Below are 27,301 nucleotides of genomic sequence, written 5' to 3'. Positions count from 1 at the left end.
AGACTCACCCCTCCGGGGGTTTGGCTTTATTAACACAAACAAATTAACTATACAATCCCAAAGCTCAGCTCAACCCTTCTCCCTAGGCTGGGCTGCTGATCGGGCTCCTCCCACTGGCCTGCTCAGCCCACACCCCAGATCCTCTCCCCCCCAGCAAGCCACTCCCACCTCCCTGATAGCCAGGGTAGGTAACTAGTCACTGACGGGGGTGAGGCAGCAGAACTCACTTATCCCTTTGCCGGCAGGGTCAGCACCTGTTAACAGAGTGGGGGATTTCAGGCTAACAGGTTGATGAGGTTCAACAATGACAAGTTCAACAAGGGCACAAGGGGAATGCCAAGGGGGGGGCCGGGGCTGGCGCTCAGCCGCTGCACTGAAATGGCTCCAGCTGCGTTCTCTATGCCCCTGGTTAGCCAGCGGCAATAGTCTGAGCCCGCTCCCCGAAGACAGAGGATGGTTTGGGCAGCCCAGACATCTCCCCCTGCCTACAGCCCTCACCCCCCATGCATGATCTCCTGCCCCACTGCAGGCAAGGCAATAAAACAAGTGCCCTGGACCGAGTCCCTTGGACACGGGGAGCCCCTCATAACCCTGCTGCCCACGTCAAAGGGGGAACTGGCCGGTTCAGTGACTGTACAGATGAACATGGGGGGTTGGCGATGTAAGGCCTTGGCAAGAGAATTTAGTACTGTGCCTTTAAGGCAGCAAGACTTCCGGCCGGGGTATAGCCCAGACTCCAGATTTGCACCAGAGCTCAGCTTAGACACCTAAGTAAGTGGGCAGATTTGGGAAGCGGCTCAGCACCCTCCCTGCTGCCCATCCAGTCCAAGCTGTGGGCCGAGCTATGGAGAAGTTGCTCACAGGGGACTGAGTCTTGCGGCAGGGACCCCACAGCCCCTTGTTTGCAGCGTGAGCGTCCCGTCAATAATAGCCTTGCTCTACGTGACACATGCAGAGGGTTTGGTCCTCCCAGAGCTCGGCCGCAGCCTGCCTCGCTAGCTGCAACGGCTGCTGGGCAGTTCCCCAGAGGGTCTGGGTCCCAGTCCAGGAGCACAGGGCAGGGCTCTGCCAGGACCCTATGCCCCTTGGCTTCCACCAGGCCTGCCAAGAGCTGTCAGGGCCAAAAGGCGCGGAGGGGGCTCCAAACCCTGCCTGGCTCACACAAAGGCTTTTCCTCTGCTATCCTGGCTCCCGTGGAGCCCTCTAACCCAGATCCAGCCAGGGCCCCCGCAGCCCCTCACCAGGCAGCAGAGCCATGAGATGGGGTTAGGATGCACCTGCTGCTGTGCTCCATACCCTGGCTCCGAACAAGGCCGGGAGGCCGGCGTATGGCCATCTCCAGCCAATGGTGCTGCTCCTGTTCACTCCTGCACCCCAGCCGAACCAGCTCCCTTGTGTCGCCAGGGCTGCGTGCACGCACCCGTAGCAGCAGCAGGGCCGTCAACTGTTACCGGCACTGGCGCCCCCCAGAGAGGAGCTGGGCACAGAGGAGTGAGTTAAGCCGCACAGGAAAGCACCATCCTGCTAATCGCTATGGGGCAGGGGAGGGGGAGAAAGGGCCAAAATCCCATTTGTTCCAAGCCCCACAGCGAACCCTCCTTCCAGGCCGTGCGTTGGTACATTGGCTCCTGCCCTCTGGCGCATCGTACCCAGGGGCCATTTTGTTCTCAGCCGCACCCTAACAGTCTGGCAATGCCAATCCCTGCACGGGGGCCCTGTAAATGCCAGATCCCCTTCCCTCTTCCCCGACTGCAGGTCAGGGGTGCTGACTGGGTCTGACGGGGGCCGGCTGGGATTCACGATGTCGCAGTCACTGTGATTGTGACATTGACCGGAGGGTCGTCAGCGGCTAGATCTGGAGCTGGGGGAGCCTCCTGGGTGGATGCAGGGGGCTCTGGGTGACACTCTGCAAAAGGGAGAGACACACAGCAAATCACTGAGAGCTGGGAACTCCAGACAGCTAACTGCCCTGGGTGAGCACCGTAAGCACACCAGGGTCCCAGGAACACCCCTAGCCCGCCCTAACTGCCCCACCTCCCACACAGTAGGCCTGCGCACTACTGCCACAGACAAGGGCGATAAACCCTCATGCTCCAGGGCACAAGGCAGTCAGTCATTTGCAGGGTCAGGAAGAAAGGTCAGGACAGCTTATTACATAGCTGGCACATTCTGCCGCCTCTGATCACGGCCAGCCAAAGCCAGGCACCAGATGCGACGGCCGATGTTTTACGTGACAGGCTGCACCTTAGGCAGGCTTACCCCCAAATGCAGGCTAGCTTATGTGCTTAGCTGGGCCCTCTCACTGTCGCGTCAGCTGCACTTGCGCCCCAATTACCTGCTGATGCCTCCCCAGCCGGGGGGAATGTGGGAGATACGCCCCCAAGCTCCCCGCCCGTCTCAGCCTCTGCCACACCTGCGACCGTCTCAGCGTCTTCCGGAGTGCTGATGTGCTCGTGAGCCTCTGGGCCAGCCCTGGGGACAAGGGGGGGGGGAGCGTGCCTAAAACTGTTCCTCACAGACCACCCAGCAGCGCCAGGGGTCCTGCGGAGAATGGTGCATGGAGCTGGGTGCTGGGGCAGACCCGTGACAGCGAGCTAGGGAGCCATGGAAATAAGCCTCCAGATGTGCATGAAGGGAGCATCTGGCCGGGGGGGTTGGGGGGGAGAGTCAATTGAGCCGTGGGGAAGGAGGTGCGGAAGGGGTGGTGGTGATCCAAGGGAGCTGGGGCAGCCCTCGTGGCGGGCTGTTGTCCGTAGCTGTTGTCTGGCCTGGCTCTTGGGGGCAGGTCCATGATTTCAGTGCAAGTTCGGAGCCTAAGCACCTTTGAGGTCTGGCCTGGAGCGCCGCGTCTTGGGCCCCTGGGGGTAGCGCGCCGGGCCCCGAGCTCGCGGAGCTACTCCCTGAGGCAGGTCGGGGATCAGAGCGGTGATCGGCAGGGTGGACTCGGGAGGGTGGCCGGGGGAGGGCGGCTGCGGGAGGCGGGGGTCTGGTCGCACGGCTGAGGGGGGCATGGCTGACCCCAGGACACTTACATTCCGAAGAGCAGGTCGTGCAGCCCTGGGGAACAGCACAAGGAAATAACATTGTAAGAGCCACGCAGGGCACTGGGCCTGACCTGGGGCTCAAACATGAGCCGGCATAAGGAGTGTGCTTAACCCGAGCCAGGCCCGGGGTAGTGGCAGGCCCTTTATGCTGAGGAGCACCAGAGGAAATGTTCACACAGAGCCCTGTGCCCGCAGCCCAGTCGTCCGGGCCAACAGCAGCGAAACCTTTGCGCTGGGCACGCCGGCCACAGGATGAGGAGCTTAATTCACTTTCACACCCATTGACATCGGCTCCTGCAAACGACACCCCAAACTGCAGAGAGTGTTGAGCCATTGGCTCAGGACTGGCGGCTCTCTGCCCTTCTGAGCAGCTCTCCGCCTGGCACGCTGTCCACTTTAACCCACCACCGCCTGGCATGCTGTCCATCCTACTCCACCACCACCTGGCATGCTGTCCGTCCTAACCCACCACCACCTGGCACGCTGTCCGTCCTACTCCACCACCCCCTGGCACGCTGTCCGTCCTACTCCACCACCGCCTGGCACGCTGTCGTCTTAACCCACCACCGCCTGGCACGCTGTCCATCCTAGTCCACCACTCCTGGCACGCTGTCCAACCTAACCCACCACCACCTGACACGCTGTCCGTCCTACTCCACCACCACCTGACATGCTGTCCGTCATACTCCACCACCACCTGACACGCTGTCCCTCTACTCCACCACCGCCTGGCATGCTGTCCGTCTTAACCCACCACCGCCTGGCACTCTGTCCGTCCTAACCCACCACCACCTGACACGCTGTCCGTCCTACTCCACCACCGCCTGGCACGCTGTCCGTCTTAACCCACCACCGCCTGGCAGGCTGTCCATCCTAGTCCACCAGCTCCTGGCACGCTGTCCATGCTAACCCACCACCACCTGACACGCTGTCCGTCCTACTCCACCACCGCTTGGCACGCTGTCCGTCCTACTCCAACCACCTGACACGCTGTCCCTCCTATCCACCACCGCCTGGCACGCTGTCCGTCCTAACCCACCACCACCTGGCACTCTGTCCGTCTTAACCCACCACGCCTAGCACGCTGTCCATCCTACTCCACCACCGCCTGGCACGTCCGTCTTAACCCACCACCGCCTGGCACGCTGTCCGTCCTACTCCACCACTGCTGGAACGCTGTCCGTCCTACTCCACCACCACCTGACACGCTGTCCGTCCTAACCCACCACCGCCTGCATGCATGCTGTCCGTCCTAACCCACCACCGTCTGGCACGCTGTCCGTACTCCACCACCCGCCTGGCATGCTGTCCATTCTAATTCACCTCTGCCTCCCAGTTGAAAGCATTGGGGTATCTGTCCCTGCAGCACCGGGCACCATCGGCTGGGTCCCGGTCTAGCTGTGCTGCGTGGGCATTCTCCATCTTTTAGCCCTGCGTTTTCCGCTGCACCCGCTTGTCCTGACCAGAACGGCCCCAGCGGTAGCGCGAAGGGGCCCCAGCCTTCCCCGCACTCACGTGGGTTGTTGTCCCGGTTCCGGACGATGTACTGAAATGCCAGCAGAGATGCAACCGCCGCCACGACCATCCCTGCTCCTGCAGCGCCCACCACAGCAGGGTAGGCGTTGAAAGGGGGCTCGGCTGAAAGAGGAGAGAGGAGGCGGGTTCAGCACCACATGGCCTGGGCTGGGGATCCCTGCATGAGGAGCCTGCTAGAAACAGGGACCTGCTCTCCAGGTGAGGGCCACACAGCCCCTGTGCAGACCCTGGCCTCCCAGCTCTCACCCCTCATGTATCTCAGAGCAGCTCACACGGGTTTGTTAACACAGACACAAGTGTCACTGAGCTCCCCTTGCACCTCCACCAGGGCCCAAGGGAGGTGATGTACTGCTCCACCAATCGCACTGTGCGCAGGAGATGCTGTTACCCTCATTGGATGGGGGGGGGGCGGGAGATTGAACACACAGCAGCAAAGGGAGCTGCCCAAGGCCATGTAGCGAGTCAGCTGCAGAGCAGGGAATAGAACCCAGGTGTCCTGGACCCCAGGCCTGTGCTATAACCACTGAAGCATGTTCTCTCTTGGAGTCAGGTCATTCCCACTCCAAATTGGGGCATTTAAACCCAAATATTTCCTCCTGCTGGAGCTCTGATCGGTAAGGGCCCAGCCCTGCCTCACTCGCGGCGTTTGGCTCCGACAGTTGGAGTTGGGGGCACAGCAAGCTGCTGCCCAGTTTCAGCAACAATTCGCTTATCCCGGGTTTAAAACATCACCGAGAACAGCTCAGATCCGGGGCAGGCCCAGGGACAGAGTTGACGTGGCTAAGCGGCCACAAGCCCAGCTGGCCACCTCTCTCCTAGCTGGCTGATGAGCTCAGCCCTGGTTGGGAGGCTGCACCATGCAGCGGGGAGGGAAGGGGCGGAGAAGGGCTGCAGTGCAGAAGATGGGTCTCTCCGTGGGCCAGATTCCACTGGCGCAAGGTCGGGCCAGTGGCAGGCTCCCGGGGTGAACCAGGCCCATCAGCTGTGGGTAGGCTCAGAATCCACATGCTGAGTAAGGGGCTGCTCTGGCTTGTGGCCCCAGCACAGCCGTGGAAAGGCCTCGGCCAGTGGCCCGGTGGGAGCCAGGTGGCAAGGGGCTCAGCACAGCCGTGGCGGGACGCGAGCATAGCAAAGGGAACAATCAGCAGAAAACGCAGGGGTGCCGCCATTGGCCCTGGCGCCTGCCACAGGAGGAAGATTTAGATTTTGGATGCAGTTTGGATGCTGCTACCCCACCCCATCTGCCCCCTTCGTCCGCCAGAGCCCCGAGTCCCTCATGATCCCCCCGTAGCTGGAGGAGTTCCAGCCAAACCGCCCTAAGCCCTGGGCCACTGGCCAAAACTGAGCCCCCGCTGGCTTTGGGGGAGAGGGAGAATGGGCGGAGCCTGGGGGGAAGTGTGCGCGGGGCCACAGCCTGGGTTGGGGAGGTTTAGCCTCCCCTCGCCTATGATACCTGCCACCCATGTCCTCTGACCTGGGACCATCTCTCTGTGCGTGGCTGGGCCAGCACTGAGCATTAAACAACCGCAACAGAAAACTTTTCACAGCTTGTACAATCCCATCTGAGCAGAGAGATTGACCCCCATTTAGCTGACCCACTGGATCAAATCTGGACACATACAGATGAGCAAGAAAATCTACCAATTTCTTCCTCGGTTTTTGTAGAAGGGTCACGTCTAGCGCTAGGAGGAAAGGAGGGTCTCGTGATTCAGGCACGGTCTGGAGCCTCATGGGACCTGAGTTCAATTCTCAAGTCAGATGCCCCCTGGTTAACTTGGGGCAAATTTCTTTTTCATTCTGCACTTTATCAACACCATCTAAGCTGGGCCATGGTTGTGGAGCGATCCCCCAGGAATAGCCAGTGTTCCCAGCACTGAACTGGTCAGGACCCCTGGGTTTTATTCCCAGCTCTGCTACTGAATAGAGGTGTGACCCTGACTTCCAGTCCCTTTGCCAGTCTGTGCCTTGGTTTCCCCAGCTGTACAATGACATTTACCTGCCTGGCAGGGGTGTCGTGCGGTTTAATGTTCAGAAAGTGTTTTGAGTCCCTCCCATGAAAGGCAGCAGAGAAGGACCAAACACCCTGGTTTTTCCATGTCCATGGCTTCCGTCTTGCCTCTGCTCACATCAGCTGCCTCTAGCGACATCGGTGAAGATCAGTGCTCAGCTAGTGTCCACTAGCGCCACCACTTGGGGAGCTGTTCAGAGAAACGCCCTTGAAGCAGGTTTTAAAATGTGTCTCTGTCTGAACAGGGCATTGCGGGGCTCCATGTCTATTCCCTAAAGGTGCTCGGTGCCCAGGGAAAAACGGGGTTTGCTGACATCCCTGCAGACTCAGCCTGGGATCTGAGTTCGCCCCTTCTCATGCGTCAGCCTCTGTACTGCAGGTTCTTCAGGCCACATTCTGACCTCAGCAAGGCCCAGGCACCCTGACTGGCTGCACAACTCAACCAGTCGGGACATAACAAAGGGTCCTGATCATGCTGCCCAGGACGGAACAGCTGCCTCTCCCGGTGTTGGGCTGGTTCTGCATGGCCGGGCGTTCAGGCCAAGCCAACTCAGCAGAGCTGCGCTCATAGAGACAGGGACTGTCTTTTTGCTCTATGGTTGGTACATCACCTAGCACAACGGGGCGCGGTCCATGACTGGGGCTCCTAGGTGCTATGGCAATAAAGATAATCAGCTGTATGGGTTTTATTTTGGTCCCTAAAGTCAGCAGATCCAACTCTTGTGCAAACAGGGGGCAGATCTGGTTGAAAAGTTTTTGCTGAAACTTTTTAATTGACGAAAAATGGCTTCTCAGTGAAGATGGAAATCTTTCGGTGAAAATCCCCATTTTCATCAGAAATTGTAAGGCTTTAACTGAAAATGTCAATGCCAAAAACTGAGACTTTTTGGTTTTTTGATGACCCCCCCCCAAAAAAACAACAACCAAATGTTAAGGAAAAGTTCAATGAATACAAACGCTTTGTTTTTGTTGAAAAATTTTGCAGGGGAAAACGAATCTTTTCCCAGACAGCAAAGAGAAGGGACCATTTTAGTCACTTTTCAGGGGAGAATCGCACTTTAAAGAGAAGTCATTTTCCAGGAATTTCGAGGGTATTTTAAGCCAGTCGTATAAATAATGACAAATTGGAGTAGCTTCCTCTGTGCAAATGTGACTCAGAGCATCCTCCCGTTGTATCCCCAATCAGAATGAATGCAGCGTGGATTCAGGTGTGTCGCAGAGAGAGCACAGGTGAGTGAAACCAACCCGAATTGCGGCCAGGGCCCGGGCTGCTAACAGTGACAAGTAAACAAGTGAGCAGAGTGACTTCTTGGGGCTGTGCAGTGACATCTGGAGCGAGAGGGTGGGGTGTGCTTCCCAGGGAAGGATAATCGTCTGCAGGAAACCATGCAATTAGGATAATGAGATGATGGGAAACAGAAGTGACAATCACACTGAAGTCATCAGAGAAGGGGTCCCCTCCAGACCACACTGCACAGCACCACAAGGAATCTACACCCACTCCTGGCGACTCATGCATCAGGGTCAGCTGGGGGGATACAGCAGCTGGGCCATGCAGGAGGCAAACAGACAGGCAGGGACAGCAAAAGGAGGCCCCGAGGGACCCCAGAAGAGGCACGGGGAGAAGAAGGAGCAGCAGGGGTTCGTTCTGGTCATGCTGACACCATTTCAGACCTAGCACCCTCTTTCCCTGGGCCTCTTGTTATCCTAGAAAGGAGACAGGCAGACAGCTACTGAGTTTCACAAGAGCTGAACCAAACTTCACGAGTTGGAGAGAAAATTCTGAGATTTCCCTGCACCATCACTCCGGCAGGTCATCAGCACTTGGTCAATGAAATCTCACGGGAGCAGCATTGCATCATCAAGCCTAACTCTCATTGGCTGATCACACGTGCAGGGCAGGTCCTGTTGCTAAAGTAGCTCCTTGCCATGTCAACCTTCTCATGGAGGTCACTGTCACGCCCCCGAGAGCCCTTTCTAACTACGCCCATGCAAGCTGCAGGGCAGTTCGGTGGCTCCCAGCAGCTGTTACTCCTGCCCTGCAGGGCATTCAGGCCAAGTCAGCTCAGCAGAGCCATGCTCAAGAGAAACCCCCTCAGGCTCAATCCAGGACCAACCAGGGATGTCCGTGCTTCCAATCCCTCTTAATGCTGTTCTGAGGAAACAGGGTGTCAGGGAGGGACGGGGACTGGATTGCAGCAAAATGTGGCAGCTAGCACCAAGGGGGGATGGGCTGATAATGTCCCACTGGTCCCACCTGCCACTCCAGGGAAATCTTTTGCTGGCACAGAAATGCCCCATGCGCCAAATGGCACCAACAGACCCAGGGGGTGCTCATGAACCAGCCAGATGACAGCAGTTATCGGAGTCCCTCTCTGGTGGCTGGACTTGGGGTACCTGCACCCCATACATTTCCAAGGGGGCCCAATGGATAAGTCCTCTGGACATAATAGGGAGGAAAGCTCTGTCATCCCATAGAAATTCCCCTACAGAATGCAAGAGAAGGTGAAGACTAGAGCAGTGATAGTCTTCCTCAAGCCCCATAGGGAGGCTCAGTAAGCCTATAGACAGGGTGGCGTTTCCCATTACATTCCATATGATTTTTCCATAAGGGGCGACCTGAACCGGGCCCCTCTCGCTCCGTAGGCAGCAATTCCAGCAGGAGCCAGGCAGAGCTCATTTTGGCTGGAAGCTGCTCAGCTCTTTGGCTCATGAGCACAGAGGAGGGTGTTCTTCTCTCACTCGCAGCCATGTTCTATCAGAGAGGGCCAGGGTGGATTCAGACCTGATTGAAACTGCCAAGGCCAGAGCTCCCCACTAACGCACAGGAAGTAAGGGTGGGAATGGCCCAGTGCGAGCACTCCACCTGCAGTCACAGGAGATGGGCTATGGGGGTATACACAGCTGACTCCCTGCTCCACAAGAAGCACCAGGGGCGAGATCCCTCGGGTCCCACTCTGATCTCACATACACCAGTGTGACACTGGTTTAACTCCAGGAAGTTAGGTGGAATACTTCTGATCGACCATGAGTGAGAACAGAATCAGGCCCAGTAGCTGTAAAGGAGATATGACCTGCTCTGTTTGCCTCAGTTTGTTAACTCTGAAACCTAATGCTTATAGGTCACTGCTCATTGGTTTATGAAAATGCACGCAGCTTCTCAGCGATTCTGGGATTATGATGCTGGGTGAAATTTGAGTACAATGCCGCACTTCACCCCAAGCCCACAGCTGACTCCGGTCATGAATAAACAGACAAAGTGACTGCCAATGCTCCTCAATCCTGAACTACAGCACCCGCTGATCTTCCACTCCTGGAATCTTCCGCACTACACTGCCAGTACCCTGCACTCCCCACTCACAACACCCTCTGCCATCCCAGTCCTGGGCCCTTGTCCCAGCCATCTTTCACTGCACTAGCAGGGCGCAGTGTTCAAGTTCTGTGAGCAGTTTTGTTCAGCTCCACTACAAACACTTGAAACATTCCCTGCATGATGTGGCAATGCTGGTTGGTCTTCCAGCACACCATCCCCTGCACCCCAATACAATGACACCATCCCCTGCACCCCAATACAACGCTATCCTCCACACCCCAGTACAATGACACCATTCCCTACATCATAATACATCATCCCCTACACCCCAATGCAATCACACCATCCCCTAGAGCCCAGTAAAATGACACCATCCCCTACACCCCAGTACAACACCATTCCCTGCACCCCAGTGCAATCACACCATCCCCTGCACCCCAATACAAAACAGTCACCTACACCCCAGTGCAATCACATCACCTACGCCCCAACACAATGACAACATCCCCTACACCCCAGTACAATGACACCATCCCCTGCACCCCTGATACAATTATAACATCCACTACACCCCAATGTAATCACACCAATCTATATCCCCACAATCCAGCTATGCTAAGGACCTATTTACTCACCCCTGGCCCAGCCTTGCTTGTGGGGAGCTGTCCAGCCTTGCCAGCTCCACACAGCCCTGTCCTGCTTGCTGTGATTCACACCCAGGGAGGGACATGGCCTTGGGAGCCGTCTGCTTTCCAGGTCCTTCATCCCAATGTGACAAAAATCCTAAAAGGGCTGGTTGAATAAATGGGGCTTGGAAGCTAATCCTGCCTGGACCTACCTGTCTAGCTGGAACAGAACCGAGATACACCCACCATTCTCTACAGCCCGGCATCCTCCCCCCACTTCATCCACACCCCAACAGACCCCCCACCACCACCCACAGGCCCAGCCATGGGAGAGGGGATGGGGTTCTGGATATGTGGGCAGTGGACAGCTGCTGCAGTAGGGGATACTCCACTCCAGCCCCCAGAGTGGAGCCCAGCCGGAGCCTGGGCCCTAGTCACTTCACCTGGGGTCTTCCCCTCGGACGGGTGCCCAGTGGTGCGGTGGTTGACAGCCAGGATGCGGAAGGCGTACACTACTGCCGGGTCCAGGCCGCCCACCCTGTGGTCCCGGATGTCAGGTTCTATGTCACTGGCCACCGTCTCCCAGGCTCGGGCTGCCGACCGGGACGGGCCCAGCGAGGATTTCTTTGCTTCTTGCCGTTGGACGACGAAGCCGGTCAGGTTCCCCGAGCCCTGCGTCACCCACTCCAGCTGCACCTCGGTGCGCTGCCGGGTGTACATCAGCTTGCTGATCGTCACGTTGGGGGGCGTCGGGTACTCTGCCGGGGGTAGGGAGCGTGTCAGCGGTGCACCCAGAGAGACAACCTCACACACACCCCTGACTCCATGCTGCTCTCACACACACACCCCCGGCACACACCCATCCCCTGTACACCTCACACAGACACCTGCACATCACACACATGCACAAAGACACCTCAGTTTTCACACACATTCTCACGCACAAGCTCCTTCCCTTCCTCTCTCGTTCCATTCAGGGTATAACTGGCCAGTCAGGTAATAAAAGGCTGCACCTTCCTCCCCCACCTGGAGCGAAACCTGCCCCAGTCCAGACCCTGGACCCTGGGGTTTTCCAGGGTCCCACATGACCTCACTCAGTGCCATAGAAACCAAGAGCAGGAATGAAACAGGAACCCCTGGGAGTTCACCTCATGGTCTCTGGGGAGCCCAAGGCTGCATAATGTGTTAGTCCAACTTTCTGAAGTAAATAGGATGAAATTCAATAAGGACAAATGCAAAGTGCTCCATTTAAGAAGGAACAATCAGTTGCACACAAACAAAATGGGAAATGACTGCCAAGGAAGGAGAACTGCGGAAAGGGATCTGGAGGTTATTGTGGACCACAAGCTTAATACAGTATGAGTCAACAGTGTAACGCTGTTGCCAAAAAAGCAAACATCATTCTGGGATGTATCAGCAGGAGTGTTGTAAGCAAGACACGAGAAGTCATTCTTCCGCTCCGCTCCGTGCTGATTAGACCTCAGCTGGAGTATTGCGTCCAGTTCTGGGGGCCACATTTCAGGAAAGATGTGGACACATTGAAGAGAGTCCAGCGAAGAGCAACAAAAATGATGAAAGGTCTAGAAAACATGACATATGAGGAAAGATTGAAAGAAGTGGGTTTGTTTAGTCTGGAGCAGAGAAGACTGAGAGGGGACATGATAATAGTTTTCAAGTACATAAAAGTTTGTTACAAGGAGGAGGGAGAAAACTTGTCCTCCTTAACCTCTGAGGATAAGACAAGAAGCATTGGGCTTAAATTGCAGCAAGGGCAGTTTAGGTTGGACATTAGGAAAAATTTCCTGTCAGGTAGCTGAGTGCCGGAATAAACTGCCCAGGGAGGTGGTGGAATCTCCATCATTGGAGGCTTTTAAGAACAGGTTGGAAAAGCTCCTGTCAGGGATGGACTAGATAATACGTAGTCCTGCCTCAGTGCAAGGGCTGGTCTGGATGATCTCCCTCCCATCCCGCCATTGCTATGCTTCTACCAATCAGCATTCAAACCATGCCCATGACTAAACCCAACTGGAACAGAACCTCCTGTCCACACACGCCCCAGCAGATTCCTACCCTCTTCTCCACCCCTGGCCCAGACCCTTCTACCACTTCCCTTCTCTCCACACACCATGTGGGCCCCACCAAACTCCCTACCCACTTCCCCTCCCCCCCTCCCGGTGGACCCCATCAGACCCCCTCCATCCATTTCCCCTCCCCTAGCCCTTGCTATGGGGGCCCCAGACCTCCCCATCCACTTCTCCTTCTACCTCCCTACCCCATGGCCCCCGAGACCCTCCCATCCACTTCTCCTTCCCAGCACACTCCTATCCGCTTCCTTCTAAACTCTGCAAAGCCCCCCCGTTTGCCCCCCATCCCTGTATGGATCCCATGAGCACCCGCCCTGCCCTGCTGTACTCTTCACACGGAGCCTGATGGGGACGGTGGCGTTGCCCACGGCGTTCACGGCCGCACAGTGGTAGGTGCCACTGTCCCTCATCCACTCGGTGTCCCGGATGGTCAGGTTGAACCAGGCGTCGCCCTGCTGCAGCCTGTACCTCGCAGCGTCCGGCCGGATCACCTGGTGCTTGTTGTTGAACCAGAACACTTCGGAGCCCAGGTGGGGGCCCTGTAGCGCGCAGGCCAGCTGGACCTCGCCGCCCTCGAACAGCGACACCTCCGTGCGCTCGGCCGCCACCTTGGGAACGTCTGTCCAGAGAGAGAGAGATGGGGGGACACTGCAATGAGAGCAGCGCCCAGGGCAGGGCACCTCACGCTCAACAGAGCAGGAGTCTGTTCCTCTGAGCCCTTCAGGGAGCCCGGGGAGGGGAGCCGGGGTCTGTCCCATGAGCCCTGCAGGGAGCCCGGGGAGGGGAGCCGGGGTCTGTCACCATGAGCCCTGCAGGGTGGCCCAGCCCAGGGTGGGGAGCCAGGGTCTATTCCAGCTCATGCATCATCACCAGGATTGGTAACTAATTTGCAGTGCCAGTGCAGGGCCAAATTCTGCCCTCCACAACCCCGGGCACCCCTGGTGATGATGGGGGCGGGGTGGGGGAATGACTGTACTAGGGTTGCCAAATTTCTGATTTCAGAAAACCAAACATCCTTGCCCTGCCCTGCCCTGAGGCCCCGCCCCTTCTCCAAGGCCCCGCCCCCACTCACTCCATTCCCCCTCGCTTTCCCCCACCCTTATTCACTTGCGCATTTTCACTGGGCTGGGGCAGGGGCCTCAGAGGGGTATGGGATGCAGGAGGGGGCTCTGGGCTGGGGGGATAGGGGCAAGGGGTTCAGAGTGAAAGGGGCTGGGGGCTTTGGGTTGGGGTGCAGGAGGGGGTGAGGGCTCCAGCTGGCGGTGTGAGCTCTGGGGTGGAGCCAGAAATGAGGGGTTCAGAGTGTGGGAGGGGGCTCTGAACTGGAGCAGGGGGTTGGGGTGCAGAGGGGTGATGGCTCGGGCTGGGGGTACAGGGATTAAGGGTTTGGGGTGCAGGAGGGGGCTCCAGGGTGGGGGTGGAGCCAAGGGGTTCAGAATGTGGGAGGGGGTGTGGGGTATGGGCTCCAGGAGGGAGTTTGGGTGCGGGAGGGGGCTCAGGGCTGGGGCAGGCTGGCGGGGTGTGGGAGAGGGTTGCAAACTGAGTGCTCTGAGTCAGGAATCACCAAGACGACTGCCATGGGAGCCCACGAGGCCATTCTTACATGCACACAGACCACCGGCCAGGGCCACCTCCCCTAGCATTCGCACTGAGTGCGCCTGTCATTGGGGCACAGTTCCCTCATCTGCCATCTCACGAAGCCTTGTCCCTGAACCCGCCTCAGCCCCCTGCCCTGCCTCTTAGGGTGGAGCAGCGGTAGGGGGCAGCAAGAGCTCAGGAGCGGACCCCATTCTCCCAGGAGAGGTGAGGGGGAGCAGAGAGGGCCCGGCTGCTCAGGGCAGCTCTGTCCCTTCATCCCCCTTCCCTCCCCGTGAGCAATAGGACAACTCCACTGCCCCTCCCGTCTTCCCCTCCAGCATCTGGGCTGGGAGGGGGCACCGGGGACTCGCTGCAGCCTCCTCCAGGCCTGGGGGGGTGGGTAAAGAGCCCTTGGAGCTGCAGGAGGAGCAGAGTTGTGGCTGGGGGTGAAGGGGGGAGGAACGAGGGAGGCAGTGAAGGACGGGCGTGGCGCCCGGTCCCTGCCTGGGGCTCTGACACACACCTGGGGACGCTCTTCAGCCAGCTCTCCTCAAGAGCGTTCATGAGCCGGACCCAGCGTGGATTTTCCCTGTTTCTGGCCTGCACAGGGGTCAGTGGCGAAAAGGGCGAGATTCCACTCATCCCCACAGCCCCAAGGGTGGCTCAAAGCGACAGCCGCTTTGCCGTGAAGCTGTGCAATATTGCTGCCTCTCGGTCTGGGTTCCAGGAACCGCAGAACTGGTGCCATGTCCCACCCGCACTCCCCACACTTGCTTTGCCAGCAGTTTCACTGGCCCACGACCCGCTGCGGCCCCGCCGGATGGCAGCCGGCCTGCTTACCCAGCCGGACAAGGCACTCTGTGGCTCTGGCCTGCAGAGGGTGGGCTGCGATGCACGCGAACTCCTTGCCCCCGAGGGTGCTGTTGGCTTGCATGACGTAGATGTTGCTGGATGGTTTCAAGCCGCCCAGCACGCGGTTCCGCCAGTCTCGCCACCAGAGTGTGACCCGGGGCAGGCCTCCTGCCCAATCGCAGGACAGCATGAGGAACTCGTTCTGCTTCGTAGCCATGGCAGAACAGGTGGGGTTCCCCACAGGGACCCCTGGGGGGGCAGAGACAGCAGCATCTTAGAGACAAGCGTCCCTGCCCACATCCAACCTGGTGGAGACGCTACACATCCCATCATGCAGATCCCCGGGTCTCTGCTCTCCCCACATAAACTGGGAGGAGTTGGGTGTTCCCAAATAATCCAAAGGGCACTTTCTGCTCCAGAACCTCTGACATACAAACGCTGGGCCTCATGCGGGAAACACCCCAGAGAATCAGCGCTCGCTGGCCCTGGGGGGAGCTCCATGGAGTAATATCATAGAATCATAGAATATCAGGGTTGGAAGGGACCTCAGGAGGTCATCTAGTCCCACCCCCCTGCTCAAAGCAGGACCAACCCCAACTAAACCATCCCAGCCAGGGCTTTGTCAAGCCTGATCTTAAAAACTTCTAAGGAAAGAGATTCCACCACCTCCCTAGGTAACCCATTCCAGTGTTTCACCTCCCTCCTAGTGAAAAAGTTTTTCCTAATATCCAACCTAAACCTCCCCCACTGCAACTTGAGACCATTACTCCTCGTTCTGTCATCTGCTACCACTGAGAACATCTAGATCCATCCTCTTTGGAACCCCCTTTCAGGTAGTTGAAAGCAGCTATCAAATCCCCCCTCACTCTTCTCTTCCACAGACTAAACAATCCCAGTTCCCTCAGCCTCTCCTCATAAGTCATGTGTTCCAGTCCCCTAATCATTTTTGTTGCCCTCCGCTGGTCGTTTTCCAATTTTTCCACATCCTTCTTGTAGTGTGGGGCCCAAAACTGGACACAGTACTCCAGATGAGGCCTCACCAATGTTGAATAGCGGGGAACGATCACGTCCCTTGATCTGTTGGCAATGCCCCTACTTATACATCCTAAAATGCCATTGGCCTTCTTGGCAACAAGGGCACACTGCTGACTCATATCCAGCTTCTCATCCACTGTAACCCCTAGGTCCTTTTCTGCAGAACTGCTGCTGAGCCACTCAGTCCCTAGTCTGTAGCGGTGCATGGGATTCTTCCGTCCTAAGTGCAGGACTCTGCACTTGTCCTTGTTGAACCTCATCAGATTTCTTTTGGCCCAATCCTCTAATTTGTCTAGGGCCCTCTGTATCCTATCTCTACCCTCCAGTGTATCTACCACTCCTTCCAGTTTAGTGTCATCTGCAAACTTGCTGAGGTTGCAATCCACACTATCCTTCAGATGAGGAGAATCAGGCCTAAAGCTGGGACAGTTTCACAGAGTATCAGGGTTGGAAGGGACCTCAGGAGGTCATCTAGTCCAACCCCCTGCTCAAAGCAGGACCAATCCCCAATTTTTGCCCCAGATCCCTAAATGGCCTCCTCAAGGATTGAACTCACAACCCTGGGTTTAGCAGGCCAATGCTCAAACCACTGTGCAATCCCTCCCCCCCAAGAGACCAAAGTCTCAGCCACATGTACGTGGGAAAGGGTTCTTAAAAACCCCTGCCCAAGCGGGGAAGCTAAGGTACAGTCCAATAGGCTCTCCAGCCCGTTAGAGTTATCTCTACTGAGGGATCAGACCAGGCCACGAAGGGACCAGGAGAAAACACACCAACATCCCTAACATTCCTCCACATCCCTGGAGATCTCCCTGTGCCTCCCTTGGGAGTCCTGAGTCCCCCAGGTGCTGGGCTAGCTTGCTGACCACAGCACCCTCTGGGGTTTGCACCACCTGTGTCTGCTTCCACGGGACCAGCACGGTCTGCCAAGCCCATTATCTTAGTCAGGCACAAGCACCCCTGGGACATTTATGTCATGACGCTGGGTTGGTTCATCATGATGGGATGGGATGAGTGACATCATCCCATTGGGCAAAGCCGTCAGCGGGATACGATGTGACCTAGCACCGCAGTGGGGTTTTGCAGGCCCTGGAAGTGATTTCATGGACTCCAGGCACTTCACAAACAAAACCCCTCCAGAGCAAAGTGGTTCTGGAATACAGACGAGCCTGGGGAGTTAGTTTCACGGCTGCACAGACTCCTGACGCTGCAGCCGTCTCGCCTGTAGGACCAGTGTTTGCACTTATTCCTATTTCAGTTCTGGGAATGAGAGCCCGAGCAAGGCCATCTCCTACACAAGCCACCTTCACTAGCCATGTCACACCGCTGCGGCCATGCAGTACCCACGTAGCTCCCTGTTGCCAGACGAATGGTGCCATCTACCCAGGGCCCTGAATGTCTACTTGAGGCCTTCCAGTAAGCAGGGAGGAACTGCGCCTTGTTTGGAGAGCTGCTTTCCACAGCGTCAGCCTTGTTTCTTCCTGCCAGCTGGAGACTCCATCTCCACAAGCTGGCGTGGGCTCTCAGGGGGTAGAGCACAGGACCCGGCTGCCTTATGGAAGGGGCAGTGGTGTTTCCATTCCTGGGCGGCACTGAGGGGGCAGGGCGAGGGTACTTACATACAGTGGTGGTGCAGACAGCATCCCCTCTGAGCGCTGGGTGGGAGGCCAGGCAGGTGTACGAGCTGCCGTTCCGGATGTCCACCCCTCGCTGGATTCTGGTAGCATTGGAGTAGGATGCCACAGTGTCTGCTTCCCGGCCGGATCTCACCCACCGCAGCCGCGCTGCGGGGAACCCACCAGGCCACGAACACTGCAGAGCAATGTCCTGGAAATTGGCAGCAGGGACTGGTGTGCAGCTGGGCTTCCCCTTGGGCAGATCTGTGCGTGGGGCAAAGATTGTATCAACAGCAAGAGGCGTTAGCAACACTGGGAAGAACACAAGGCCTGCTGGGGCCAGGGAGCCGGGGACCATGTGGCAGCTATGCCTGTGTGGCTCTGTGGGCTCTTCCCAATGGGATCAGCTCCCTGGTGAAGCACTCTAGGAGCAATGGAGGGGAGCTGGGAGAGCACAGGGTGCTCGGCAGCCTGCGACGTGGGTTTGGATCACAAAGCCTGAGACGTACTGGGCAGGCCCTGGCCGCTGTCAGTGCTAAGGTGGTAACATGAGGAACAAGAGGGCAGAAAGCAGCAAGCCAGGGACAGGACTGCGACCCAGCGACTCGGAGACACCCTGGCGCGTCGGGGACGGGACAGCGACCCAGCAACTCGGAGACACTCTGGCTTGCTGAGGTCAGTCCGCAAGATGTCTCCCCCATTGTGCGGAGCCAGAGAAATTTGGACACAGCGTGATCTGACACCGATTCTTCAGGCAGGTGCCAGCTTTGCAAGTGTCACAGTTTCAGTGCCAGTTCTTGCCGAGAATCAACCCCTCCCCAGGCTGCCACAACCCTCCAGCACCCTCATGGCAAGTGTCTCCCTCGAGGGATGCTTTCCAGCTGCCGGAATCCACCATGTCCCCATGACCAGCCCTTCCAGCTCGCTGATCTGCCCAAATCCCCTGCTCTCCTTGTGACAAGCCCCCAACCCACTTGCCAAGATCCCCTCCAGCCCCCCATGACAGTTCCTCCACCCCAGCCTCCCTGGCTGCCAGCATCCCCCCAATCAATATCTTGGAACATGTCCATTGGCCTCTCCCAGAAATCTGGCCCCTCGAATGGCTGGCTCTGCTTTCAAAGGGTTTGGAGGGCTTGACACCTGGACTAAATGAAGGGGGAGCAGACGGATGTTCCCAGGAACAAAGCTACTGGCTCAGGGGCCTCAGGATTTAGCAGGGAATTCAGTTCTCTTATGCATTTCCGCTCTCCAGTCGCCATCATCACTAGGCCCAGTGCCTCTCCCAGCGGCACACTCTCCGGGCCCTCATGCACCACAGCATAGCAGACCAAAGCTGGAGATCCAAACCAAGTGGAACCATCCTCACAGGTGTTTACTGCTGTGCTCGCCACAGCTGTCAGTGAACGGTCTCTCTCCATGATCATCGGCTAGACGACCTGCCTCTGGATCACGCACAAGCCCCTTCTCTGCTCCCCCACAGTCCTGCCAGCCCAGCTGGAGGAGCCCGACCGGAAAGAACACAACAGCTGCCTTAGGCCACACACACCATCAATCTCACAACGCTACCCCCCTTCTGTCCCAAGGAGCTAAGCACTGAGCGATACCCATCCTGTGGTATGCTCAAATAAATTTGTTAGTCTCTAAGGTGCCACAAGTCCTCCTTTTCTTTTTGCGTCCTGTGGAAGGGGCTCTTCTGCTCTCACAAGGGATGGGTCCCTGCTTGGTCTGGATCATTCGGGACCAATACAGGTAGAAACCTCTCCGTTCTCACGAGACTTAAACTAACCCATTCTCAAACTTGGAGAGCTCTTCCCTAGCTTCCTGGTACCTCTTTAGCTAACGGGTGACCATGAGAATCAAAGAAGGGAAGTAAAGAGGCAAAATGCAGAGGACAGAGGAGACGGGACCAGAAGGGGGATGCAGCTGCACATGCCAGAGAGAGAGCATACCCACATGGCCGCGTGCCCAGCCATTGAAAGGACACACTTACAGTAGACGGTGAGGATGATGGTGGTCTGAGTGCGCGTATTGAGGTATGTGTTTTGGGCCAGGCAGGTGTAGGTGCCTGTCTGAGTCCGGGAGATCTTGGCTATCACGTACTTCTGGCCGGAGTAAATCTGGGAGCTGTTGTAAAACCAGATGTAATGGCTGGGCGGGTTGGAAGGGGCCAGGCAGGTCAGGATCACCTCCTCCTGCTCATTAGCTGAGAAGCCGTTCTGGTTAATAGCAAATGGCTCAACGTTGATCACGGGTTCATCAGGGCCATCTGCAGAATGAAGTAGGAGGTGGTTAGCACCAGGCTGATGGCAGGAAGGGGAGGGTGACCGTCCGGTTCAGATGACCGTCCGGCAGCTGGATTGTGTATCTGAATCTTTTTGGTCTAGGAATAGGACGTGGGGCTCTGTAGCCCAGGAATGGCAGGGGGGTCTGCTCTGACCCCAATGCGGGGGCAGGGATGGGGTTAGACCCAAAGTGGTTGCCAGCGGTTGTTTTCTGGGGGGATCATAATCTTATTCCCATTTCAAATCTTCGGTCCTTGTCAGACACTGGGGCAGCTGGGATGCTGCTAGGCCCACATGCCCAGAGGTGTCTGGGAAGCCAGCACAAAGGATTCTGGGCCGGGGGGGAAAAAAGAGTTTGGAAGCCCTGGTTATGTTCTCTGGAGTCACTCTTATGGGGCCCAATGCTGGGAGGTGCTGAGCACCCCAGTTCCCACTGGCCTTGGTTACGGGCACTCAGCAGCTGGCCGGATCGGGCCCTTGAGGGGGGCGTGTGACGGCAGAGCAGAGGGGCAGGACATGTTTGCTTCTGCCTGCAGGTCACTTACAAATCACGTCAAGATACATCCTGTCGCTGGTCTGGCTGTTGACCTCGTTGTGGGCGGTGCAGGTGTACCAGCCCGTGTGAGTCCGGTTAGCCGCCGTCAGGTTCAGCAGCCCGCTGGCCGCTTCCGCAACAGCCACCGCACCCTCCCGGTTGGTGTGGCGGTGCCAGGAGTACCCGACGGGAGGCGTCCCCTCCTTCACCGCACACGTCATCGTCACCACCGTGCCTTCCACCGGCGTGGGGTCGGTCATCTGCAGGAAGGGCTTCGGAACGGGAACTAGGGGAGACCAAGCACACAGCTCAGATGTGATCTCACCCACTGCAGCCTCTCCCCCACTCTGCCCCTCTGCACTCGCCCCGTTCCCCATCCAATCCATTCCGAACTGCCCCGTTCCAGCCCTCTCCCCACGTCCCCCAGGCTCTCCATCCAGCTGGCTCCAGTCCCATCTCACCCAAGCCATTCCTTTCATATTAATCCCTTCCATTATGACCGTTCTTTTCCAAGCCAGCCCTTGCGATTAGAATCTCGTCCGTTGCACTCCCAGGCGTGTGATTTTGATGCTGTGCCCTTCAGACCCATGCTAACGAATTGCTAGAGACAGAGGGACGGTTCGAGGGAGACGTAAGAGGAGGGGGTCAGTCAGCCCCCACGATGGAAGCTGCTCCCAATGCAGCGTTGTCTGGATGATCATTCAGCACAGATGGCCTGCTCAGGGAGGGGGGGCAGCAGGAGGGGGCTGGACAGTCTGCAGAGACAGCTGAGGGGGAGGAGGTCAGAGGGGCCGGGGAGCCATGAGTTGCTGGGAAGGGGGCAGTGGGAGGTTGGCCAGGTGGTGGGGCGAGGGAAGAAGATTAAGGCTTCCCAGCAGCCCATAGGTTTTGAAGGATTGAACAGGAGGGCCGCGAGTCTCCAGGCCCTGGTGCTGATGAGCTGGGGCCCGGGGGCAGGTGGGCCAGCTGCTGCACTCACCCTCCGAAGCCTGCTGGAGCCCAGGGTCTAGGGGGGGCTACCCAGATGGTTCGTCACAGAGCCAGGAGAGGGGCAGGCCCGCTCCCAGCCACAGTCAGCTGGCTGCCACAGAGATGGCGCTAGCAGGGCACTGGGACCTGACCAGGCATGCTGGGGAGGGAGAAGTACACGGAGAAGACATTTCCTGGATCAGACCACGTCTTCCTTCCTTAGCCCAAGTGGGCAGCAGGGGTGGGAGGGCAGCTCTCCCTTGGTCCCCGCTCCAGGAATGGGGGAGAGCAATCCCCTCTCACCCTGCCCTGGCGAGATGCGTGCTGGGCCCCGGAGTGCTGTACCACCCCGGTGCTCTCTTGGGATCTCGCTCTGACCGCTCGCTCCAGGGGGAAAACTGTACGGGGTCCGGCCAAGCCCCGTTGACCCTGGCTGCCGGGCTCTGCGCAGCGCCAGGTACCAGAGCCATCCGCTGATTGAGCTGGTGCGCCATGGGGGAGAGCCGATGCCCACAGATATCAATGAGGGCTCTGGGTCAGAGGAGCAGAGAGCTGGGTTTGGGGATAAACGCCCTGAGTTCTCCTTCTAACAAACCTCCAGTGCCCCAGACCCAATAGGGCAGCGCCCTAGCAACCATCCAGATCCTGGTTTCAACCTCCCTAGGGATGTCTGGATCCGGGAATTAGTCTAGGCCCCTCCAGACCTTGGATTCTCCGCTGCTTTGCACTTGGTGGAGCCATATACAGTGGTGCCAAGCAAGAGCAAAGTGGATACAAAAGGCTCCCTGATCAGAATTCTCCACTCAGCCCAGGGGCAGCAGCCTGTCCCCACAGTGCACACATGTTTCTGTGCTGGGGACACGCCGGCCCTAGGTGGGTCTGCTGGTGACTAACTCTGGTTGCCCTGCCAGGCACCACAAGAATCCAGTGGCTGGCTGCTGTGATGCCATCGCTCATATTTTTATTATGAGCCTGCTGATATTTGGTGTTTTTTCTTAAAGCCCCGGCTCCTGGAGTCAGGTGATGACACAAGCTTCTCAGCTGGCATGAAAAAAAGCAAGTAGCTGTGGATAAAAGTGCGTAAACGTGACCCAAGGCAGCCAAAAAGTCCCCCCCCCAAAGCCCCAAAATGTCATCTTTTTTATAAATTTCATGATTTTAAAGCCACTCTTATGAATTTGGGGTGGGGCACCTGACTCATGATTTTTGACCTCTTGGGGTTGGTGATGCCAAGGCTAGTTTGTGCCTGGCCAGTGGACTCTCAGCCCCTTGGTTTCACAGAGGAGCAGTGTCCACCCCAGAGCCGTCAGCGCTGCAGGCTGGGGACCATTTGCGCAAGAGCACTTGCTGTGTCACTGCGAGTGACTGTCTTGCTGGAGCCAGGCTCTGTCACTCGGCCCGGCTGCCTCGGCGGTAGCTGTACATGTGCTGCTGTTCTTGGCTGCTGGAGGCTCTTTGATGCTGCACTTGATTGATTCTGTGCCCAGGGCAGATTGAAAACCTCTGCACGGTTCGGATCAGAGGGGACCCGGGAGGAGGGAGCACCCCGCCCCCACCATTAAAATGTGCCGGTTCAGCTGACAGAGCCGGGTATGGCCTCTGATTTTTGGTGCCCAATTCGACACACCCATGGCCTGATTCTCGGAGCGGCTCAGCACCCACAATCCCAAATGGAGCTGGTAGGAGCTGCAGGGGCTCTTCTCTGCTGTAACGCCTGTAAGAACTTGACAACCAGCTGAGACCACGGCCCGTCGTGCTAGCCGATATTGCCTCCTTTTTCTCCCCATCCATCTGTTTGTAGCCACCTGTCTCTCGTCTTAGACTTAGATGGTAAGCTCTTTGGGGTGGGGACTGTCTTTCTGTTCTGTGTTTGTACAGCGCCTAGCAGCATGGGGCTTTGAGTCGTGAGCGGGGCTCCTTGGTGTCACCACAGCAATAAATAAGGGAAGCACCCCAAATCAGAGGCTAATATTGAAAATGTTGGCTCTAACGCCCCCTGCCTCAGTTTCCCCATCTGTAAATGAGAATATTTATCCTCGCCCTCCTTACCAGGGCAAGGTCAGTTCACTGACACCTAAAGTGCTCTAGGGGGTACTCCCAGGGCAGGCATCAGACAAATGCTAGCTGTTAGAATTCCTAGAGCAGGTTGCTATTCTCAGGAAGTTTATTCAGAGCGTTTTCCCACCCCCTGATGAGTAAATAATCCCCCAACACTTGTTTTCTTTATCTGACCGGCTCTACGGAGCAGCCAATGAATTGTTCGCCAATTTGTCCCATCCATCAGTCAATGAATTATTAGCGAGTCATTTTCCCAGCTCTGCCTTGTCCCCATGTTTGTTTTCTCTCTGGAATTACAGACTCGGAAGCCCCAATTCTCTCCCTTTTTATATCTCCAGTGATCGTGGTAAGGATGCTAACAGCACCTGGCTCACATGGCTTTGATGTGAGCTGGAATAGACACCTGATGGGACTGAAATTCTTCGGCCTTTGATATACAGGAGGTCCAAGTAGAGGATCTAATGAGTCCCTTCTGGCCTCAAACTCTCTGAGTGAATCTATGAAATGTTCTGTCTTTCTGAGAGTCCCAGTTTGCGGCTAATACTGAAGAGAAAGCCACGGGGCTTTGAGCCCTGGACAAATGACTGAGCTCTTCCATCGGCAGTGGAAGTGGTTGCCCAGCAGTGAGTGACATTCTTCAGGAAGATAATCTCCCAGCAACCAAGAAGTATTTGCCAGTGGAGTCTATCCATCCCCACCCAGCAGAGTGCATGTGAACAGACACACTGCAAGGGGAGGAGCTGAGAACCGCTGGGTGTCCCAGGAAATGTGGGATAAAAAAACCTCTCACGGGTCCGGTAGAAAATCCCTGACAGTAACCCCCCCCGGCAGGAATACTGGGATTCGGCCACAATTCTGCAGCTCCACCCGCAGCTCCAGCTAGATTTCAAGAGGCCTACGTGCGCCCGCTTAGATTGCTGAGCAGAACATCTGCTTTGCTTTGCACCAGCTGGTGTGATGATGCAGAATGTGACTGCGGCATGGCCGTGTAGGACACCATTCTGCTCAGCAGGGTGCCTGGGGGTATCCCTCTCTCCCTGGCAGTCTCTAGCCAGGTGAGATCCAGGCACAGAGGGCACACAGAATACCAGGGCCCAGAGCTGAGAATGCCATTGCGCCCACAGATGTGTGCTGTTGTGGGTAAGGTCAGTAAGGTTGGGCAGACAGCGCTGCTGTCTCACTCATGCCCATCACACAACCCCCTGCCAAAGGGCTCTCTTCAGGCTGCTCTTGACAGAGGGGAATGTTGGCCATGCTACACAAGGCCTTGTAGCACAGGATCCCCAGGAGAGGAGCCTCCAGAAGGAAGCAGAGGAAGTCCTATTTTTGGAGGCACTGAGCACTAAGCTCTTTGGGGCAAGGACTGCCTGTTTGTTCGGTGTTTGTACCACACCTAACACAGCAGTGTCTGGTCGTAGGCACTACCGCAATATAAGGACAGGCTGGGTTAGGCAATGGAGAACATATTGCCGGGGACATCTGGGGAGGGTGGAACAGCTGGACCAAAATGGTCTCTTCCATCTCCCATCATCTTTGCATGCAGCACCATTTCAAGGGCAGCTTCACCTGCAGGATTACGAGGAACAGACGAGTGGGGGTGCGCGTGCAGTGATTGGCGGAGATGGTTGGACATCGGGCCTCCTGGATTCTAGTCTCACCCTTGGGTGCAACCCACTTCCCCTCCCCCTACCTCAGTTTGCCTGCTGCGGTTGCGCCCCACTTCAGTGGGGTGGGTCTGCGAGGGTTGTGACAGAGCGCTCTAGAAGGGAGCACAGTAGGACTGTGGTTTAGGGTTTGGGGACCCTGACTGGTGCCTCCGTATACCTGTTTAGACAGTCCCAGAGGTGACACTACCTCCACGCTACCTACCCAGCACAACCAGCTCTATGTAGAAGTAGGCCACTTTGATCTCTCCATCCTCCTCGTACATCGCCTGGCACATGAAGTGTCCTTGGGCAGCCGTCTGCAGGTCGCTTACCTCCAGGGTGCCGTTCCTCAGGCTCACCTGCCCCAGGGCCGCAGAAGCCTTCTCCACCTTGGACTCTATCCCATTGCTGATGGCAACGGCCCTTGGCACCAGTGAGCCCAGCTTGGTGAAGCTCCAGAAAACCACCATGGGCGAGACCACGTCACCGCACGCCAGCTGCACGGAGCGGTGCCGCACCCCCCGCACTGCCTGCTCCTCATACTTCGCATCGCCCGGGTGGAGTAGCTGAGCTGGGGTGAATGAGAGAAGAAGGATGGGCCAGTGGTTAGGGCGGTAGCCTGCAACTCAGGAGACCGGGGATCAGTTCTCTACTCCGGCACAGGCTCCGTGCGTGAGCCTTTCCCTTGGGCCAGTCAATTCAGCCTCTTGGTGCATCACTTCCCCTCTGCCCAGTGGGGATACAGCACTGTCTGCCTCATGGAGGGTTGTGAGGATAGATACGGCGACGACTGGGAGGTGCTGGTAAGAGGCACTGAAGACAGCATAAGTGAACAGTGCCCCCCGGAGCTCAAGGGAGTCACCCCCAGTGTCAGCAGGGTTTCCCAAGGGACAGAATTTAAAACTTTGCCCTTAATACTTGTGCTGTGTTCTCCTAGCTGGTGAGAGTCTGGAAACACGCAGTGAGGGAAAAGGAAGAACCAAGGGCCAGATCCACAAAGGGAATTGGGGCCACTAGCGTCCCAGAAATAGCCTATTTGATCCGGTGGAGTCACAGAGCGGCAGTCAGTGCTCCAGGCCCAGCCCTTCCATGTTTACACTTGGAGGGGCATTTGGGGCTGGCCCTACAGTTTGAAGTGCTCTGTGAATGCACAGCACAGGGGCAGTGGCACCCCCACCCACAAGCTGCATCCTGCCAGGGTGAGAGGGGAGCTCAGGCTACACGGTGAGACGGCCAAGCATGGGGGTGGTTCTGTGATGTGGGGTCCTGTCCCCTAGGAACTCCCCCGAGCCCAGCCTTTCAAAGGGAATCTGTTCTAGGAAGTTGGCAGCCCCTCCAGCTAAGGACAGAGAGGAATCAATTTAACTGAGAGCGACGTGTCCCCCAAGAGGAAGGGTGGGTGGCAGCAGAGAAATGGAGCCTGCCGAAATCTGTGCTGTGTATGCCTTTGCTCCTGGGAGAGCGGATAATGGTGAGGATCTGCTGAGTCAGGAGGAGTTTTCCAGCACAGTGCCCCAGGGCTGGATAATCTGAACAGATGTGGAGAGAGCCACGCATGGGAGCTGCTCAAGGACCTGGCAGGATTAGCACGGCTCGGGTCACAAGCGATTGATAGGGTTCCAGACAGGGCCGGGCGTTCATACTGGTCACAGGACGGTCCTGAGTTATCGGTGCAAATATTATTAACCCATCAATATCATATCGACTAGCAAGAGCTTTTGGGAGTGTTATAAACCCTCCTGCTTCTGCACATAAGCCCCAACCTCTAACTACTGGGGGCTGGGGCTGGGGGCGCTGGTTATTTGGAATGAACTCTTTGCTTCCTCCCATGGATTTATCGGACCAGGTTCACTGCTGCCCTGCACCTTGTTTCATCACGTACCCCAGTGCAAAGTGCTGCCAGCTCAGCATGGGACCGTTCATGTTGGCTTCGCACAGGTGCAGGGCGCTGGGCAACCGGGCCCATAGCAATGTACCAAGCCCATTATTTCTGCACGGGAGCCATTGCCCAGGGGGCTGGCTGAGCCAGAGCACATTACTCACCGTAAGCCACTGTTGGGAGAAGGCAAAATATTTTCAGCAGGTTTCTAAATGGTGAGTTCCTTGCTGCTCCATAATCCAT

At 57.1% G+C, this 27,301-nt stretch overlaps 1 protein-coding gene across 1 annotated transcript; it reads right to left on the bottom strand.

The window, feature by feature from the left end:
* VSIG10L2 (V-set and immunoglobulin domain containing 10 like 2) lies at positions 1–27,301 on the bottom strand. The gene is made up of 12 exons (XM_038380401.2): positions 27,223–27,301; positions 25,403–25,750; positions 20,517–20,792; positions 19,680–19,955; positions 17,417–17,953; positions 15,030–15,290; positions 12,940–13,230; positions 10,971–11,285; positions 4,560–4,682; positions 3,033–3,057; positions 2,336–2,472; positions 1–1,906 (listed from the first exon to the last, which is right to left on the bottom strand). The coding sequence occupies exons 1-12, from the start codon at positions 27,299–27,301 to the stop codon at positions 1,797–1,799; spliced, it is 2,778 nt and encodes a 925-aa protein (XP_038236329.1). The 3' UTR covers positions 1–1,796.

This window comes from Dermochelys coriacea, chromosome 22, assembly GCF_009764565.3.
Source record: "Dermochelys coriacea isolate rDerCor1 chromosome 22, rDerCor1.pri.v4, whole genome shotgun sequence".
Classification (NCBI taxonomy): Eukaryota; Metazoa; Chordata; order Testudines; family Dermochelyidae; genus Dermochelys; species Dermochelys coriacea.
Note: the sequence above shows the minus strand (reverse complement) of the source record. Positions and strands in the feature narration are given on the sequence as shown.

What these genes read in the sequence shown, in the direction of transcription:
- VSIG10L2 (XM_038380401.2), bottom strand. Translation starts at nt 27,301, where the DNA reads ATGGATTATGGAGCAGCAAGGAACTCACCATTTAGAAACCTGCTGAAA. An exon ending in TCTCCCAACAGTGGCTTACG is followed by an intron (nt 25,751 to 27,222) that starts GTGAGTAATGTG and finishes CATTCACCCCAG; the next exon opens with CTCAGCTACTCCACCCGGGC. An exon ending in GGCAACAGGGAGCTACGTGG is followed by an intron (nt 15,291 to 17,416) that starts GTACTGCATGGC and finishes CTGCCCCCCCAG; the next exon opens with GGGTCCCTGTGGGGAACCCC.